Below are 19,082 nucleotides of genomic sequence, written 5' to 3' on the forward strand. Positions count from 1 at the left end.
GGAGCTAAGTCTCCAACCAGCAGCTCCCATGCAGGATGCAGACCCAGGATAGCCACAAAAAGGGAGAGCTCTCCGGCTTCAAAATAAGAGTCCTCAGCTGACCGGTGGTGGCGCACGCCTTTAATCCCAGCATTTGGGAGGCAGAGGCAGGGGGATTTCTGAGTTCGAGGCCAGCCTGGTCACTCACTCCGAGTGAGTTCCAGGACAACCAGGGCTACACAAAGAAACCCTGTCTCGAAAAAAAGAGTCCTCCCCAGCAGGCCCCCATAGGATGCTTCGTACCCAGGGCCTTTATCGGTTGCATATATTTGCTTAAACAGTTCAGTTCAGTAGCGCCAACGATGGACTTTTTTTTTTAAGCAGATGTGGTACCAGTGCAGGGCCAAGTGCTTTGCTCTCTCCTGTGAAGGACATTCAAGGGCACTAACGAGCCAGGAGGGGCCCGCTGGACAGTGGGAGCAGAGCTTCTAGGGTCACATAATTCCAGGCATCTGGAGCTGGGCGCATGCCAAGGCAGGCTGTGGCGGCGGGGGCGGGGCTCAGCCTTGGTGGGAGTGGTGCTGGTGGCGGCTGTGCTCTTCCCTGGGCCCCACCACTCTGGGGTTCCAGGAGTGCTTCTCCTTTCTTGACCTATGGGGAGACAGGGAAGGAGGCAGGAAATGGCCTTTAGGAAACAACACCGCGTACTGCGATAGGACCCTAAGGAGCCCTGTTCCTCTGGCGAAAGCCAACTCAGGCGGCTGCCACCAAGCTTGAGGAAACCTGGGCTCCAGGATGGATCGACTGGGGGAGACAAGAAGGGGCCCTCTATGTGCAGGCAAGGTGGGGAGAGGGGATCCTAGTTCAAAAGGGGACCCCTCAGGCCCACCGCAGTGCCTCATGGGAAGACAGGAAGTGTACCTGGAAGCTTTCTCTAAGGCCAGGGGATCAGAAATGAAGAGAGGGACTCAAGTGACAGACCTCTTCACTGATTCAGGGCTCAACCCTTCAAACCCCTCAGTTGGCCCACCCCCAATTCCCACCTCTTCTTCAGGGCCTTGTCTCCAAAGAAGTGGCTGAAGATGAAGTCCTCAAAGTCATCCACTTCATCGTCGTCACCTGTGTGTCTCAGCGCCACCTCCTCCAGGCTGTCCTCCAGGGCATCCACAAAATCCCTGAAGCGAAGGCGGTCATGCCTGAAGACACCGTCTTCTCCAAAGTAAGCAGGTGAGAGGGGCAGCTGTTTGGTCAGCTGCCCAGCCCAGGGCAGCCGGGCCAGGTATTCTGTCAGCACAGAGGCCAGCTCCTGCTGCCGCACGGGGGCCAGCTCCACGCCAAAGAGGGCCAGGCCCTCTCGCCGGGCACAGTCCGCCACACCTGAACAGCCCTGAGGGGGCCGGTACTTGCGTCTCAGGAGCTCCGCCCAGGAGGACAGGGCATCAGGGCTGTTGTCTTTCCCCCAAGAATGCTTCTGCCTTTCTCCAGAGTGGGGGCTCCCACTTTTCCTAGGGTGGACCTTGGGGTCCTGTCGCTTGCCGTCCTTCCTGCTCCCTGAATCTTCCTCCCTCCAGTGACCCCTGAGTTCCCTGCCCTCATCCCTCCAACTCCTCCTCCTCTCCTGGCCAGACTCCTCCTTCCTCGGCTTCCAGTGCTCAGCCTTCTGGTCCCTCTGCCCGCCTCGCCACTTCTCCTTCCCACTCCACTCCCTGGGATTCTGGAAGTGAGGCTTCTTCTGGTGCCAGGCCTCCGAGTCGTTGGAGGACCTGCCAGTGTTAATACCCTGATTCTCGAGGCCCTGCAATGTCTGCGCCAACATGTGACCAAGTTCAGCCAGGCTGGCGTGAGCTGGGGCCCCCTGGCCAGCATCCTGCAAGCCCCTCTGCAAGTCACGGTGCACAGAACCCAGCAGCTGCCACTGTCTCTGCAGCTCCTGCCTCAGGGCCTTGGCCTCAGCCTCGAGCTGTTTATGCTGCTCCAATAAACTGGGGTCTGGTTCCTGCCCCTTGTGGCCTTGTTCCTTGGTGGCCTTGCCCCCCTGTGGACCTCCACCCCAGGTGAGACACACCCCATCTACGCCCCGGACACAGTTAGCCTCTAGCCCTTGGAGTCGGGCCCTTAGCTGCTGCAGTTCTGACTCTAGGGCCTGGTGGGAGGTCTTGCCCTGCTGCAGGGCTTCTCGGAGCCGGGCATTTTCCTCCTCCAGGCCTTTGGGCTGGTGCAACAGGCTCTGAAGCTCTTCTTTCTGGGCCTAGAGTATAGTTAGGAACAGAACAGAACAGAACAGAACAAAAGTGCTTGTCAGAGTGGGCACATATTAGAGTGGGCAAGGCTAGAGACGGAGTTCTGCTGGCAGTGAGCCTATGTAGTGTGTGCTAAGTCCTGGGTCTGGAGCCCCAGGGGAGAGCCAAGAAGGTTTCTTCCTCTTCCCCGCCCCTCATCTGAGCCAGTTCCTGAGATGGTCAAATTCTACCCAGCATCAATATCCTTAAACAACAAACACACACTCTTTAGACCTGGCATAGCCACTATCCAGCCCTATACCCAGAGCAGACACAGTGCATCGATCCTAGCACTTAGTATGAGCTGTGGCATGCTCTTCAAATGGGGAGATCATACTCATGCCTCAGAGGTGAGCTGACCTGGAACAGGTACAGCGGCCCTCGCAGTCCTTAGCGTGAGGGAGGGAAACAAGACCGAGAAGATGCTCTCACTACAGTGGCAAAGGGCGAGGCTCCAGGGTCAGATGAATGGGGGAAACGCCTTCTGGGGGAGCCCACTAGCACATGCACTTGGTAAAGGTGGCCAGATGAAGCCCTCCCTCGTGCCAGGGCCCACCTGCAGCTGAGCCTGCAGGAACCGGATATCCTGGTTCTCCTTGGCCAGCCTGTCCAGCAGAAGCCCCATGCTCTGCAGGCTGGGGACGCTGTCTGGTGGTACTGAGGCCTGCAGATGCTCTATCTCATCCTGATGATAGAAGAACAGCTACTTCATGGCCCCTCCCAGGCAGGGCAACCCAGCTCCTCCCCACCAGTGCCCCCTCACCCACCTATGGAAACCCCATACACACCTGCCTGGTCCCCACAGTCTCTACCAGCTCGGCCTCTGGCCTGCCATCTGGAAAGGCCTGCAACTCGGCTTCTTCCACGGGCCCTGTGGGTAAGTGAGCGTCCGAATCTAGGCCCCTGGTCCACAGGGCCCATCACCCTCTCCCAGTGACCCCTCTTTCCCCGAGCACACCCCATGGCTCATATCCCTGCTGAGTTAGAGGAACAAATGTCACCCTGAACAGCTGACAAGTTCAACAGCTGAAGAATTAACATGCAACTTTGAACACCTTACCTGAGAGCCTCTCCCCATACAACACACATTACCACCACGCAACACAGAAAGCAAGCCAGGGTGTCTCCTGCTCACCAGTCTCCGGCTCCAGCAGCGCCCCTGAAGATGAAGACCGTCTGGTGAGGCCTCAGGGAAGCATGGAGAGGTAAGGGCAGACAGGGCATCAAGACAGGGCCAGAGGACAGACCGGAGGCCCAGCCAGTGGTACTCACCAGAGAACAGGAGGATCCCCAGGCCCAGAAGAACCAGGGCGCCCAGGAAACACATGTTGAGGGAGATGCCCAGCTCTCCACCCTCGCCCTTGGCCTGGTCCTCCACATCCACCGGTACCATGGGCTGGGGTGGGCTGGGCTCCCGGCCCCTCCGTCTCCGCAGACCCTCCACATCTACATCGGTGTCGTCGTCACTGCTGGAGCAGCCATGCTCTTTCCAAACTGGAGGAAGAGGAGGGGACAGGGCAGTGAGGGAAGCAGAGGTGAGCACAGGGAGACTGGAAGAGGAGAAAGGCGCAGGGAGGCCCAGGCCTGGCCAGAGAATGCACCGGAAGACTGCCCACTTAGGCCTGTCCAGTCATCAACAAACATCTACAAACACAAGAGCCACTCCTATCCTAAAATCCTCCTTCTTCCAGGGTGCCTCACACAGGCAGTATCCAGTTTCTACACCAGATGCCACCCTCCCGGGTCTCCACTAAACTCCTCAGCCACTATGGTCTTTTGGCTTTTCCCTCATGACCTCTCACCCATGCCTCTGACCTCCCCTCTGCGGCCTTTTCAGCGTCCCAGGCCAGCCTCTCTCACTGTATGTCCCCTAGTCACATTCTTCTGGGTAGCTCCCCTGGGGGGCGGGGGGACATTTGACACACTACCCTCCAAATCCATCTCTCCTGGCGTGTCTCCGTACCTGGGGCTTGGGGAGAGGCACACCACTGCCTTTCTGGTCAACCTCAATCTTCCCTCTCTTCCCACTTCAGGCAGTCGGACAGTTCTCCACTTGATGGCCTCCATAGTCAGCAGACTCTCTTTACAGGCCTCACGGTCCCTGCCTTAGGTCCCACCTCAGCCTCCCCTGGCCATTCAGCAGAGATGGAGGGTGTGGGGAGGTATGTTTCCTGTTGCCTCTGCCACTGCCTTGGACAGACCTTAGACTAGCCCCAGCTGATGCCAAGTTCTGGAACATTTTCTCTGACCTACTCTATGCTCAAAACTCTTCTTAAAAAAAAAAAAGATTTAGTTAGTTAGTTAGTTAGTTAGTTTATGTATATGAGCACACTGTAGCTGTACAGATGGTTCAATTCCCATGTGGTTGCTGGGAATTGAATTCAGGACCTCTGCTCTCTCCAGCCCAAAGATTTATTTATTATTATATCTTAAGTACACTGTAGTTGTAGACCAGAAGAGGGCGTCAGATCTCATTACAGATGGTTGTGAGCCACCATGTAGTTGCTGGGATTTGAACTCAGGACCTTTGGAAGAGCAGTCAGTGCTCTTAGCCATCTCTCCAGCCCCTCAAGACTCTTCTTAAATGTCACCTTCAACTGTCCCTGCGGCTCCTTCATTCTTTCCCACCACCTGACTGAGCTGTCTCCCACCCACTCCTTCAGGGACTGCTGAATTGCATGTCCTTTCTGCATCCTTTAGAGTATGACTGGATCTGTGGCTCAGGCCAGTCAGCTTCTTACACAGTCCCTGAGCCTCTCACCTTCCCTCATCACGGGTCCAGAGTCCAAGGAAAGGACTCTGGAAATAAAGGGTGTGTTCTAGAACAGGATCTCGGCCCGTGGGTGGCAACCCTTTGGGAGTCAAATGACCCTTTCACAGGGGTCACCTAAGACCATTGGAAAACACAGCTATTTACATTATGATTCAATTACAGTTATGAAGTTGTAATGAAAATAATGTTATGGTTGGAGGTCACCACAACATGAGGAAATGTATTAAAGGGTCACAACATTAGGAAGGCTGAGAACCACTGCTCTAGAAGCAAGAAAAGAGGAGACACGGAAGAAAGGAAAAAAATCCGCCAGTGTGGGCCCTCATTCAAGCTCCCTCCCTAACTTCTCTTGTCTGGAATTACAGTTACGAGCTGGCATGTGGAGGCTGGGATTGAACTCAGGTCCTCTAGAAGGGCAACCAGGCTCTCGACTGCTGGGCCATCCCTCCACGACTCCATGCTTTCTAAAAGGTGGGGAACAGAAGGCAAGATGGCTCCTGACCTGCTCTGGGACTTGAGGGCAGGCTCTGTGGAGGGATCTCACTCTCCAGGTCCTGTGTGTCTGGTCCAAGGCTCGTCACTACAGACGTCTCCTGCAAATCTTCCTGGACCACTGTGTCTCCGGGGGGCTCCGTCGTCCCATGACCATCGCTCCCCAGAGTGTCCTGATGAGGATGAAGCTGTGAGGCGCGCCATCTCCACTCTCCTCCCCAGGGTGCTCCCAGGGAAGCACCTCACCTTGGCCTCAGACTCCTCCGGCAGAGCAGTACTTTCAGTCTGGGAACTTTCCGTCTGGAAAAGTTTCTCTGCGGTGGAAGATAAAGCCCAGAAACCCACTGCCCCAAACTGAACTACAGTGCAGCCCTTTGGCACCCACAGGCCCCAGCCACCTCAGGGTATAGCAGCTCCTAAGGCAGGACTAGCAAACAAACAGCAGATTACACCCAACCCTCCGCGAATCCTCTTTACCTTCGCCATCCAAGGTCCCAGCTAATTCTTTGCCATCTGCCTTGGAAGAGTCTCGAAGGGTCTGGGAGGCTCCCTCAGATTCTGGGTCCATTCTGGGTTCTGGGCCCAGAGTCTCCACAGGCAGATTCTGGCCAGAGGGAGGTGAGAACTAAGATACTTCGTCAGGACATCAGGACAAAATGAGGACAGGATCTGAGGGGCTGCACTCAGATACCACAGCCCACATCTGAGAAACTGCAGCCTGCTCTGCTCTGGTGCTCTCCAAAAAAGGTGTTTATTTTACTCTGCAACTCCCTGACCTTCCCTACTGCCCCAGAGGTCAGCTTTCTATGAAATCATAGCCTTGAACAAGGCTCTGGGATCAGAGCGTTCACCCAGCAGACCCTGAGGGAGGCCAACAGTACCTGGGACCCCTGCCCCCTCTCATCAGTGCTGTGCTCCCCATGAGCCAAGAGCCCAACCTAGACCCAGACCCAGACCCAGGTCATGGTTATGCTCTCAGGGACACCCCTGACGCCGTCCTCTCCTCTGCCCATCCACACATCCATCTTGATTCTCTGCCCTTTCCCATTGGCCTACATGCCCCTGAGAGCCATCTCCCAGCAACTATGGGCAGAGGCCCAACTACCCCCGGCCACAGCCAGCCTGACCCCATGACGCTGGCCCAAAGCCTGGCCCGTAGCTCTGACTACTCCACTCGGGCAGCTTTTCAGACAACCCCTTGGCAGACTGACAGCTGCCCACCCCAACTAGGGCTCCACACCGCGTCTCTCTCTCTCTCCCTCTCTCCCCCCCCCTCATATACATATATATTTTTTTCTTATAAAGTAGGAGAGATGGCTTAGTTAGTGAGTAAAGCACTTGCCACATAAACCTGAGACCCTGAGCTCAGATTCCCAAACCCACTAACATTGATATGCTAATGCATGTTTGTAATCTTGGTGCTCCTGTAATGAGACAGCAGTAGGAATCAGGAGAATTCTCACAAGTACAAGGGCCAGGTAGTCTGTAAATACAGCAGACAATAACATTTCAAAAGAGGCAGGAGGGGAGGGTAGACACGAGTTATCCCTTTCCTCCCTTTTCTTACTGCAGAGCCTTGACTGGTCTGGAACTTACTATGTAGATCAGGCTGGCCTGAAATTTGTAGAAATCCATCTGCCTCTGCCTCCTGTGTGCTGGGATTAAAGGCGTGTGCTACAATACCTGGCTGAGGTTGATTTCTTACCTCCACACTTCTTCTCCCCCCGCCCCACTCCCATCCCCTGAGACAGGGTTTCTCTGTGTAGCCCTGGCTGTCCTGGAACTCACTCTGTAGACCAGGCTGGCCTCGAACTCAGAAATCCGCCTACCTCTGCCTCCCAGAGTGCTGGGATTACAGGCGTGCGCCACCACTGCCTGGCTACCTCCACATTTCCTATACACTTAGAGTGTGGTATTATGTGTGCCTTCATAGGCACACACAGACACACGCACAGACACACACTCAGGGAGAGAGAGGGGGACTCTGTCTCTACATAGTCCTGGCTGTCCTAGATGTCCTAGAACTCACTCTGTAGACCAGGTTGGCCTCAGACTCTCCGACTCACAGAGCTCACTTCCTGTCTCCTGAGCGCTGTGATGTGTACACCACCACACCTGGCTCAAGAATAACTTTTGACCTCGGTATACTGCTTGGCAATTTACAAATCACATTTTCCTCAGGGTTACCTCTGCGAGGCAAGGGTCACAATACTGGTTTAGAGTAGAGGAGGAATAGGTAAAACGCTTGGCCCAGGTGCCCCGCTGTCAGCAAAGGCATCATGACAGGAGAGCAGGGCCCACTGAGCACAGGGCCTATCTTAATTCCCGCCATGGAGCACTGGTCCTTGTATTCTACTCCCGGGTCACTGCTGAGGTCGGCTCCTCACCCCCGGCTGGTCTCCTAAAGGGCACCTCAATCCCAACAAGTCTAAGTGGGGTTCTGTGGCTTCTCTGGCTACTGATGTTAACTTATGATACAAGGTCTCATGTATCCCAAAACTTGCTATGTGGCCAAGGATAACCTGATCTCCTGATCCTCTAGCCTCCATCTCCCAGTTAGTGGGATTGCAGCTTGTGCCGCCATGTCCAGTTCCTCCTAGTGGTTCTGAGGAAGTCTCTGAGGTTCCTCCCAGACCCAATCATCCCTCTCTAGCCCACCAGGCCTTCTCCCTTCTTGGTGGTACCAGGAGCCCTCTGGTTCCCTGCCCTAACAAATACCACCTGGAAGGCTGCAGAAGCTTTGAAAGCACTGTCCCTGTCGCCACCCAGCTACACAGGCTTGGTCCCCTGCCAATGAGACTGAATGTTAGGCTAGTCTCCAACTCAGCAGCCCTGCACTGTCTGTTCATCAGATGACATATGTGCTGGCTAATTTTATGTCAACCTGACACAGGCTTGAGTCATCTGAGAGGCAAGAACCCCAACTGGGAAAATGCCCTCATAAGATCAAGCTATAGCCAGGTCTATAGAGCATTTTCTTAATTAGTGATTGATGGGGGGCGCAGGGAGCATCCCATTGTGGGTGGTGCCATCCCTGGGCTGGTGGTTCTGGGTTCTAGAAGAAAGCAGACTGAGCAAGTCATGGGGAACAAGGCAGTACGCAGCACCCCTCCATGGGCAGGCACCTCAGCTCCAGCCTCCAAGTTCCTGCCCTGCTTGAGTTTCTGACCTGACTTCCGTCAGTGATGGATTGTTACCTGAAGTATAGGCTGAAATAAACCCTTTCACCCCCAAGTTGCTTTGGTCATGATACTCCATCACAACAATAAGACAACACTCTTAAGAGGCCCTTCCAACATAGTTTATAGCAGGGGTCCACCTTATCCTAAGGCCCCACTTTGTCACCTCATGATCTTATTCTTGCTGCTGTCACACCAGAAGTCCCTCTCTGCTTCTCTCAGCTGACCTATCTGGTCCCTTCTTCCCGGGATAGCCCAAGTTCCAACCCCAGAGCTCTGTGTCAGATCTCTTCAAGAGGGCTCTACAATGACCATCAGGACCTCGGGAACAGGACAGATCCAGACAGGCCAACCCAAGACTTTCTCAGAGGTCCTGATGAAAGGACAAAGGGAACTTTAGTTCTGTGTCCCTGTTCATGAACGGACTTGGCAATGCTGGTCTAGGGCTAGAGCCAGTGTCTTGAAGGAGTCAAGGCTGCAGTTTCTGGTGACTTAACTCTTTCCCCTAGACTGTGGTTATCAAGCCCAAGGCAGCTGTGTCTGAGGTATGCTGTGTTCTTTGCCAACATTGTCTGATTTAGCTCTCTGCTGACCTTGGCCATTTTTTCCTGTAAACAGATATACAGTGTTGTATCTCTTAGTAAACCTGTTTGGCATCAGTCACAGCTTGTGTAAGACCTCTGGGTCCCAGCTGTTGCCTTGATGTTCTTCATTCCCTAATCAGTGGCACTCTCACTACCTTACTGTTCCGGACCCTTATTCCTGCAGGTTCCAGTCAAAGCAGTCCACCCGTGTAGGAATCTCCCTCCCACTTGGTTCCCAGGCCCACTCTTCCTACCTCAGAGCCGGCAAGCACCCAGCTATTATCTGAGTCTGGGCAGGAGGCCATAGTTGTGCAGGTCCAGTGCAGCTAGAGTGGTCACCTGCAGAGAAAAGCCCTCTTAAGAATGGGAGTTCCTCTCGGTTCGGAGGCCTCCACTTCTAATCCCAGTGGCTCTTCGAGTGTGATGCCAGAGTTAGTTGCAGTAGAGCCATGGCAATGCGGATGAACTTTGTTTCAAAGAAACAACCAGAAGAAGAAAAAAGAAGAGGAAGGAAGAAGGAATAAAAATGAGGAGGAAGAAGGAAGTAGAAGAGGAAGAAGAAGAGGAAGAGGAGGAGGAAGAGGAACAAGGTGGGGGGTAGTTCCCTTCAGGAGAGGCAGGCAGCAGCAACAGGGTTCCTGACATAAAAGATAGGGCAATCTCCTCAAAAACCCAGGCTGGTCCCAGTCTTTCTGCCCCAGATCCCATAGCTTTCCTGACAGAATTCACCTCGCTACAAGTCACAGGGAAGGTATCCTCATTCAAGGATCCATAGGGCCTTGAGATCTGCACTGGACTTAAAAATTCAATGAGGAGGACAAAGGCTGAAAAGTCCAACCCCTGGTGTTCTGGCTGGGGAGGAGGAATCTCAGAGGCTGACTGACTGAAGAGAGAAGGAGATGACCTGGGTCCCTTTCACAACACCGTGGTCCTCCATAGTCCCCAGTGTCCTTCCACAGAGCCCAAAGAGAAGGCCACCAGCCTCCTTAAGGCCCACCCAGTACCCACCTACCATCAGTCTTCTACATACTTGGTTTAAGGTAGTAGTTCTCAACCCCTGGGTTGACACCCCACAGGGCTCACACACCAGATATCCTGCATATCAGATATTCACATTAGGATTCGTGCTGGCAGCAAAATTACAGTTCTGAAGTAGCAACAAAATAATTTTATAGTTGGGGGGTCACCACAACAAGAACTGTATTAAAGGGTTAGCATTAGGAAGGTTGGGAGCCACTGGTTTTGGGGCTCTGCTAGAATTGCCCCTGAAGTGAGCAGGGTCTGGCCAGGCAGGAAGCTTTTTAATACCGCAGGGTCCAGCGGCCCACCTGCGTCACTCTCTCTCAACTTTCAATGGTACAGCGTTTGATCTTAGGGAACTTGGAAATGACTGGGGAGAAGTGGAGCAGGGGGGTTGTGGCAATTATCGTGGATAAATTATATTAAAATCTGCAAAATGGAGGGGACGGGCAAGACTAGGCCTCTGATCCTGTCCCTTGGAGGGCAGCTGGGGTTAAGGTATTACCCCACTTCCAAAGACCAGTACAAAGCAAGGCTGTGCCCTCTAAGGGAGGTGCAACTGGGATCAAGCAAGAGGACGGAGTGACAGAACAGACAGCTGACCCACTGGCAGCAAAGGCTGACTGTGAAATTCGACTGTACTAGCCAAATGCTTCCATTATACTCCAGCTGGGTTTAAGTCCTGCGTGATTGCCTTAAAAAATCCTGTGGCTCTTGTTGGTCAAGATTCAAGCCCAAGATAGGTAAAGGACATCTAGCGGTGTCTTCCGCAATGCTCATGTCTCCTAGACACCGGCACCCAATCCCACGCAGGGACAGAACAATTGCAACGACTTCCCTACAACCCCCCCAAACGAGCTCCCCACACCCCTTCTTCTAGGGACACCCACGCAGCCATCTTCCTTCAGCCTTAGGCTCTCAGCCCTTCCACTGTCCTGCTGTCCCCAGTTGCTGTGTGTGACTGTTAACAGGTGGCAGCAGGAAGTGGCCACAGCAGCTAGAGCAGAAGTCCCTGTTTATTCCTGGCTGTTTACAGCCTGCTCAGGTCCTCCAGAACTAAGCACCATGGCAACCAGGGTGATGTCAGACCCACTGTCTCCATGGAAACCAGCAATGGTATGGTATTTGGGTCAACAAGACAAACCTAAAACCTAAGCAGAAGGCTTCCTAGAACCCCTGCACTCGATACCAAAAAGTATCCCCGCTCTCCCAGGCCGGCACAATGATACCTTATTAGGAAGCCTGTCTAAGAAATCGAGTGGCGACTTAGCTGCTCCCTTCCCAGCTATGATTTTAGGGCGGTAGTCTTTGACCTCTGTGAAGAAAACCCACCCCCTTCTCTCCCCTTTTCACTCAGGCATGATTCCACAAAAACTTCTGCTATTTCTAAAACACGGCTAAAAAGAGAGTGTTCCCAGTGTGCACAAAACTGGGAAGTCTGGTTTCATATGCCCTTGATTCTAACATCCTTCTCTGACCTTTAAAGGGAAGGACCTGGGACCACAAAAACTTGCCTGAGCTCCTGCTTCGGAATCATCTGTCTCCCTCCTTCCCGGCCCTTTGGTCCTGTGTTGAGCAGTCTGTGGACGCCGGGGGATGCCCACTCCTTTTATACAGCTTTGCCCTTCTTTGTTATCTGGGGATAAGGTGGGAGTCTGTCGGCCCCTTCCCAGCAAGGGCTTTCTTTACCTGACCCAGCTCTCGCTTCAGTCTTCAGTGTAACTTGTGGCAACCTCCGGTGGTTTCCAGCTCAGGAAGAGAGAGGGGAGTCACGTGACTAGTGTTTGACCAGTGAAAAGTCGACTTCCCCGCGGGGGTGCGTGAGGGGGAACTTTTGACCAATAAAAAGCTGGACTTGAGCGCCGGAGGGGAGAGAAGATCTCCGCTGTACCTCTCCCTTGGTTTACCTTTTGGTGGGCAGTTATGGTCCCCAGCAAAATAAATTTGGGGTTTTCTCAATGTCTAGTGTCTAGTAGGAAGATCTAAAACTGAAAGGTGCTGTCTAATGAGGCAGCAAGGCCCAGGTTCCATGTTGGTCCCAGGATAGACAGAGACAGCTGCAGGATGGGGGATGGGGTCCGGTGCAAGTTGTGGGTTTAGAAATAGCCCTCCTGCCACTCCTATCCGCCCCGACGCAGACTAAGGATGCCACTACTTTGGAAATGGAAGACTGCCGAGCATGGTGGTACCCTGGGGCCCGCTTTTAACGCCAGCTCGTGGGAGGTGTGCAGGTGGATCTCTTGAGATCAGCCAGATCTATATATAGAGGGTTCCAGGCCAGTGAGGGCTACATAGGGAGACCCTGCTACACACACACACACACACACACACACACACACACACACACACACACCATGGGATGGATGGCTCGGACCAGAGGGATGGCTCAGCTGGGTAAACACATGTGTGGGTGCTCACACGTACATATGCTTGCACCTCAACTGGTCATACAGACACAAGGTAATAAACTTTTAAAAAATTACTACAGGACGGAGGTGCTCTAATCCCAGCACTTTAGAGACTGAAGAAGTGGATGATGAAGTCTAGCCTGGGCTACAAAAGCAACACTAAACAAATCCCAAGCAAACAAACAAACTAAAACAAAAGCAAAAAACTCAGACAAACAAAAAGCAATGGAAGAAGAGAGGCAGAAAAGCACCCACAAATTAAATTCAGGGCTGGGTGGCTCTGCAGGGAGCACCGGCCTCTGCAGGGAGCACCGGCCTCTGCAGAACGCAAAGTGAAGCATTTAACAACTGTAAGATTTTTGTGTATGGGTGTTTTGCCTGCAAGGCCGTAGGATTCCAGACTTACAGGTGGTTGTGAGCTGCCATGTGGGTGCTGGGACTTGAACCTGGGTCCTCTGGAAGAACAGATCTTAACTGGTGAGCTATCCAGCCCAAAAACTCAAATTTAAAAAACAAACAAAAACACCCTACATTACTTGTGTGTGGAGATACACACCTGCCGTGGGCCACTGCTTAGTGTCAGTCCTCTCTGCCCTGTGGGTTCGAGGATCGAACTCAAATCCTCAGGTCAGCCCAAAGCATCTTTACCTGTTATCTCCCTGGGCACCTCAAGCCAATTTTTGAAATAAAAACTCTGGACGCAGGGGAACTGAAAGGTTTAAACCCAGAGCTCAGGCTCTGATGCCAGAGGCCTCGGCTCCAACTTCATCGGCCTTCCAGACCCATCGGCCCAAGAACCGCTCCAGAAGCAGAGGGTCCCACACTGGAGACCTGCTAAGAGGAACAAGGTGACTCAGCAGCTTAGAGCAGGGACAGTCCCACCCTTTAGACATCCTCTGAGCAGTGGCTTATCCCAACAGTTTTTGCAGATGAACAAAGGAGTCCTTGTCTGGATTTTCAAGTCATTTTATTAATCCAACCGTACAAAAAGATCCTGTAACCACATCCCTGCCAACCCACTTTCTACCAAAAAGTAGCAGAGAGAAACAAGGGGATGGGCCCTCCCCTGGAGCATTTTACAAACCATGGAGACAACACAAAAGTAGCTGCAGGTAACAGAGGTGAACCAACCAAACCACAGCACCACAGAGCTAAGCAGAGGCTGCCGTGCAGTTAGGAGTTGAGGGGCAGAGGAAGAAGCGGGTCCACCCCCCCTCCTCAGCTTCAAAGGCTGCCAGCTCTGCGTGAAATCTCAGAAGGCAGCCTTCATGGCCAAGCTGGGCACCTCCAACTCTCCGCAGGGTCACACCCAAGCCTGTCTTCGCCAGCCGTTTGAGGAATGGACATTTGGGCTAGCTGGAAAGAGAGGCTCCTGATCAAGCCCCAACCCCATCACTGGCTACAGAAACAAAAATAAACCAAGCCCAGCTGCTGGATCACCAGCCCACGATGACATCGCAGGACAAAAAGGGTTCACAGAGAGCCAGCTTCTTTCAGCTCACAGTACCATGGCTTCGAGAGTTCTGCTGCCCTGCCCCATGTCCCCAAAGCCACAGCAGGGCCTCCCTTGGATCCTCTCATCAGGGAGGAATGAGGTATAAGGGCGTCGTGCCTTCCCAAATGTCTCCCGGAGACAGGATGCGAGAGCACCAGGAGCTGAAGAATAGCACTGTCCCACCGTTCCCCAGACAGGCAGGGAAGGGGGTATGCAGTCCAGACTTCCAGGGGAGCCCCAACTTCAAACACTCTGGTCACTCAGACCACATATCCCAATTTTTGGCAAAACATGGTCACTGAGAGAAAAATTACAAGAGAAGCTGAGAGAGGATCAGTGACTTTGGTATGAGGAAGATGTCTTCTCAGCATCTCTTACCTACAGTCTTGAAGCCCCGGACAGACAGCTGCCCTACTTAGGAACTCTGTTTCCTCAAGGTATTTGGTGCCCCAAGGAGAATGGAGTAAGTCAGGTCCAGGGGGAAAAAAGGACGAAGGGACACAGAGAAAGAGAGAGAAATCCCCATTTTTTTCCAGAACCCGAGGAATGGGGTTCTAATCTCAGGGAGCGAAGAAACCTTGAGCATGTGACCCCAAGAGCTCCGGTAGCAGCTGTGGGGCTACACAGGTATTGTAGGCACGAGTGTTGGGGTCACCTGTCATCTGCACACAGGACACCTTGCCCTCTGAAACTCCCTCCAGGCCCCTTTCTCTTGCAGCCTCCAGTTCGACTCTACGAATGGCTCTGCTCAGCACGGCTTTAGTTTCCTGGATCTCTGAAGGTACTCAGTGCACAAGTTCCCAGAAAAAACAAACAAAAATGACGACAACAACAAGAACGAAAGCAACCCAGGCTTCTGCGCCTGCCCGCCTCAGTTCCTTTTCTGCTTCCAGGAACCATGTTTCCGCTCCACAGGGAGGGGACACCAGTGGAAGACATGGAGCAAGAGCCGCTCTGCAGGAGCGCGTTGGAAAAGGTGCACTTCCTCAGGCCGTGGCACTAGAGTCACCCATCGTTAGCAGCCACCAACTGGCCCATGCCCTCTCGGATGTAGACAGACTGGATCTCCTTGGTCTTGAGGCAGAGATCACAGGCCCAGACGGCAGAGGCCTCGGTGGTCAGCAGGCCGTAGGCGCTCTCGGTCATGCCGGTGCATTCGCGGTGAAACCACTTCTGGCAGGAGGCCTCACACAAGATGGCGTCCTGGTCATCGTTGACTTCACTCCGACAGGCACCGCAAGGGTACACCAGGCCTGGGGGAGGCTGGGGCCCTGAGCCTCCGCCTGCCTTGCTGGGGGGTGCCAGACTGTTGGCATCTGGAGTGCCCCCACCTCGACCGCTGCTGCTAGGGGGGAAACTGGGCTGATTCCCATTAACAGCAGCAGCGGGGGAGCCCGAGTGGGGTTCCTGGGGAAAAGCAGTGGGGGCAGGAGGGTTCAAGGGCTTCCCGCCATCCTCACCACCAGGGCCAGGAAATCCAGGGTCTGGACCAGGGAAGGGACTTGTGTTGGGAGGCAGGCTGGGCAGTCCCTGACCAGGTCTCTGAAGAGAAGGACCAAAAGGTGCTCCTGGTTGGGTAAAGCGCTGGGGGAGAGGAGGAGGACCCAGCTCCCCTCTAGGAGGCTGCCCCATGGTGGGTGAGATCATGGGACCAAATCCCCCCACTGGACCTGGCATCATCTGCCCACCAGGTGGGCTAAAGTTTTGTCCCAGAGACTGGTTGAAGGGTTGACTGGGAAAGTTCATGTTGCCTGGGGGCGGATAGCCAGGGCCCTGAGGAGGCATGTTAAAAGCTGGGCCCATAGGGTTGGGAGGAAAGGGAGGAGGCTGGCGACGAAGTGGCTGGGGACCCCCTCCTCCTCCAGTGCCATAGCCTGGGGGTACCTGGCCCGCCATGCCCCCTTGTACGCGAAAGCCTCCAAAGGGCACAGGACTGCCGAGGAATGGAGGGCCTGCGCCCCCGACCTTAGGGGCCCCAAAGTCATCCTCAAATGGGTTAGAAGCGACCAGATGATCCACCATGGGGGTCGGAGGTGGGGCAAACTCCGTCAGATGTGAGTATGCAGGACCCTAGTGAAAACAGGAAGAAGACGGGAGACAGAGCACTGCACACAAGCAAACAAGGAGACACAACACACAGCCTCTCTGGAGGCTGATGCAGCTCAGATCCGAAACTCTGACTGACCTTAGCATGCTACAGGGTGCAAGGCAAAGCCCACAGTACAAAAGACCCACAGTGCAACAACACTGTGTTTAAAAAACCAAAACACCACCAAGCGGTGGTGGCGCACACCTGTAATCCCAGCACTCTGGGAGGCAGAGGCAGGCGGATTTCTGAGTTCGAGGCCAGCCTGGTCTACAGAGTGAGTTCCAGGACAGCCAGGGCTACACAGAGAAACCCTGTCTCGAAAAAACCAAATCCAAAACACCAACAAGGCAGATGGGGCTGAAGGGATAGCTCAGTGGTTAAGCACCAGTGTGATTCCCAGCACCCATGTGGGAGGGGGTCACACCTCTGGCTTCTTTCAGCACTTGTACTCTAACATACATATAGCTAAATACAATAATAAAAACATCAAAATTCACAAAAAAGTAAAAAACCCAAAGTAATTTCTTTCTTTCTTTCTTTCTTTTTTATTTTGTTTGTTTTTCAAGACAGGGTTTCTCTGTGTAGCCCTGGCTATCCTAGAACTCACTCTGTAGACCAGGCTGACCTCAAACTCAGAAATCCACCTGCCTCTGCCTCCCAAGTGCTAGGATTAAAGGCGTGCACCACCGCTGCTGGCAGTAATTAATTTCTAAAAACTTTGCCTTATATAACCCAGGCTGACCTTTAACTTCTCACTCCCTTCATCCGCCTCTATCTCTGGGGTGTATAGATCTGGTTTAGATGGTGCTGGGGTTTGAACTCAAGGTTTTGTGCACAATGGGTAAGCTAGCACTCAGAATATGTAACTTTTTTTGTTTTGTTTTTTGAGACGGTTTCTCTGTATAGCTCCCTGGTTACGCTGAAACTCCCTCTGTAGACCAGGCTGGCCTGGAACTCACTGAGATCTGCCTGCTTCTGCCTCCCAAGTACTGGGATTAAATGGGTGCACCACCACTGCCCGGGGAAGTATTTAACTTTGTAAAAGCCTCATATTTTCTCAACTTTTTTTTTCATTTGTTTTTTTGTTTGTTTGTTTTTTGGATTTGGTTTTTTTTCGAGACAGGGTTTCTCTGTATAGCCCTGGCTGTCCTGGAACTCACTCTGTAGACCAGGCTGGTCTCGAACTTAGAAATCCACCTGCCTCTGCCTCCCAGAGTGCTGGGATTACAGGCGTGCGCCACCACCGCCCGGCTTCAACTTTTCTAATAGGAAACTGTTAAAGCACTGTAGTTATTATGACACTTAGAAAAGACTCAGTAAGCTGGGCCTGGGGCTGCATGCCAGTCATGCCAGCAAAGATAAAGCAAGGTTGGGCACCCTGTCTCAAAGTAGAGTGCAGGCTGGAGATGGCTCCCGGGTTCAGGAGCACCTGGCGCTCTTACAGATGCTCTGGTTCCGTTCCCAGCACCCACTTGGTAGCTCATAGATGCCTCTTCTCCAGTTCTGGGGAATCTGACCCCTTCTTCTGGCTTCCAAGGGCACCTGCACTCATCCAGAGTCCCCAGCACTGCAGAAACCAGTATGGCAGTGCACATCTGGAATCCCGTGCACATCTGGAATCCCCTCACTTTGGAAAGCCAAAGCAGGAAGATCACAGAGATCCAAAGTCATCCTTGGCTACACAGCAAATATGAAGCCAGTCTGGCACCCATGAGACCTTGTCTCAAAAAGGCTGTGCTAAATAAATGTCCTCAGGACAGAACTAGGATCCAAAAGGGCAAAGAGAGAAGAGTATTTCCACTTCGTCTTGATCCTGCACCAGGTCAGAAGCACAGAGGGCAACCGGGTACTCGGCTGGACAGAGCAGGGGGGGGCTTCTAGGAAACACTTCCCGCAGACCCCACTTACCTGAGTATTGGACTTTCTTCGTTTCTTTTCAGGGCTCTTCATTTGCAGACCTGGAAGGGCAGCAATGGGCAGACGGAGGCAAGTTTTCCTGAGGTCTCTACAGCCTCTTTTCTCCCAGCCACTCTCCAGACTCTACGTACACTTGCTTATTTATTTAAGAAACAGGGGTGAGATATGAAAAATGGCTAGTATGACTACACTGTCATCTACACCTTCCTTCAAAGATAACCCTATTTCTTGAAACTACCAAGTTTTTCTCCATTCAGGGTCCTCCAAAATCTGAAGTGTTCGGTGACACCTATCCCCAACCACTGACCCTTCTCACCTGAGGCTACCTCCAGGCTCCTAGGCAACCTCCCCCATCCCCCAACCGTTCCATCCGAGGTGCCAGGGTCCTGGGCCTGGACAGCCCCTGCCCTTCTCTGCGCTCTCACCAGCCTTGCCCTGCTTCCTCCCGGTGCTGGGCGGTGCGGGGGGCGGTGCGGGGCCGCTGCCTCCCTCCAGCTTGTCCGGTGGGGGCGGCGCCGAGGCGGCCATGGATTGGGGACCTGAGTCAGCGTCGGCGGGGGATGGAGGCGTCCTGAGGCCGCACCATCGCCCGGAGGGGAGTCAGGGGCAGCGCAGCCCCCGCGAGCATCAGCAAGCCCTAGTCACGCCGAAGGGGAAAGCACAGAGCCGGAGCACCAACTGCGCGCCTGCTCCAGACTCACCGCCCGCCCGCAGCCGCAGCAACCGGAACCGGAACTCCAATGGGTCGCCACCACCGAGCGCGGTGGAGAGGGAAAGCTGGGAAGGGCCCAGACGCCGCACCCAGGAAGGCTGGGCCTCGCCTTGCCACTCCTCCGAAGCGCGGCTGTCGCCGCCCCAGCTGGCCCG

At 53.7% G+C, this 19,082-nt stretch overlaps 2 protein-coding genes across 8 annotated transcripts; both read right to left on the bottom strand.

Moving 5' to 3' along the window:
* Nucleotides 1-332: 332 nt before the first annotated feature.
* Nucleotides 333-12,074, bottom strand: Pbxip1 (PBX homeobox interacting protein 1). 6 transcript variants are annotated; one of them, XM_052180016.1, is made up of 12 exons: nt 11,996-12,070; nt 10,317-10,381; nt 9,541-9,625; nt 6,001-6,127; nt 5,770-5,837; nt 5,534-5,696; nt 3,531-3,752; nt 3,394-3,444; nt 3,047-3,129; nt 2,815-2,943; nt 1,023-2,227; nt 333-630 (listed from the first exon to the last, which is right to left on the bottom strand). In XM_052180016.1, exons 3-12 carry the CDS (start codon nt 9,589-9,591, stop codon nt 540-542), a joined length of 2,190 nt encoding a protein of 729 aa, XP_052035976.1. In that variant the 5' UTR covers nt 9,592-9,625; nt 10,317-10,381; nt 11,996-12,070; the 3' UTR covers nt 333-539. The 6 variants fall into 6 exon arrangements, with proteins under 6 accessions (XP_052035976.1, XP_052035977.1, XP_052035975.1 ...); XM_052180017.1 differs by having other exon boundaries at nt 10,299-10,381; XM_052180015.1 differs by having other exon boundaries at nt 10,295-10,381.
* Nucleotides 12,075-13,911: 1,837 nt separating this feature from the next.
* Pygo2 (pygopus family PHD finger 2) lies at nt 13,912-18,997 on the bottom strand. 2 transcript variants are annotated; one of them, XM_052180025.1, is made up of 3 exons: nt 18,917-18,997; nt 18,207-18,256; nt 13,912-16,279 (listed from the first exon to the last, which is right to left on the bottom strand). In XM_052180025.1, the coding sequence occupies exons 2-3, from the start codon at nt 18,246-18,248 to the stop codon at nt 15,215-15,217; spliced, it is 1,107 nt and encodes a 368-aa protein (XP_052035985.1). In that variant the 5' UTR covers nt 18,249-18,256; nt 18,917-18,997; the 3' UTR covers nt 13,912-15,214. The 2 variants fall into 2 exon arrangements, with proteins under 2 accessions (XP_052035985.1, XP_052035986.1); XM_052180026.1 differs by having other exon boundaries at nt 18,641-18,966.
* Nucleotides 18,998-19,082: the final 85 nt, after the last annotated feature.

This window comes from Apodemus sylvaticus, chromosome 4 (assembly GCF_947179515.1).
Source record: "Apodemus sylvaticus chromosome 4, mApoSyl1.1, whole genome shotgun sequence".
NCBI classification, from domain to species: Eukaryota; Metazoa; Chordata; class Mammalia; order Rodentia; family Muridae; genus Apodemus; species Apodemus sylvaticus.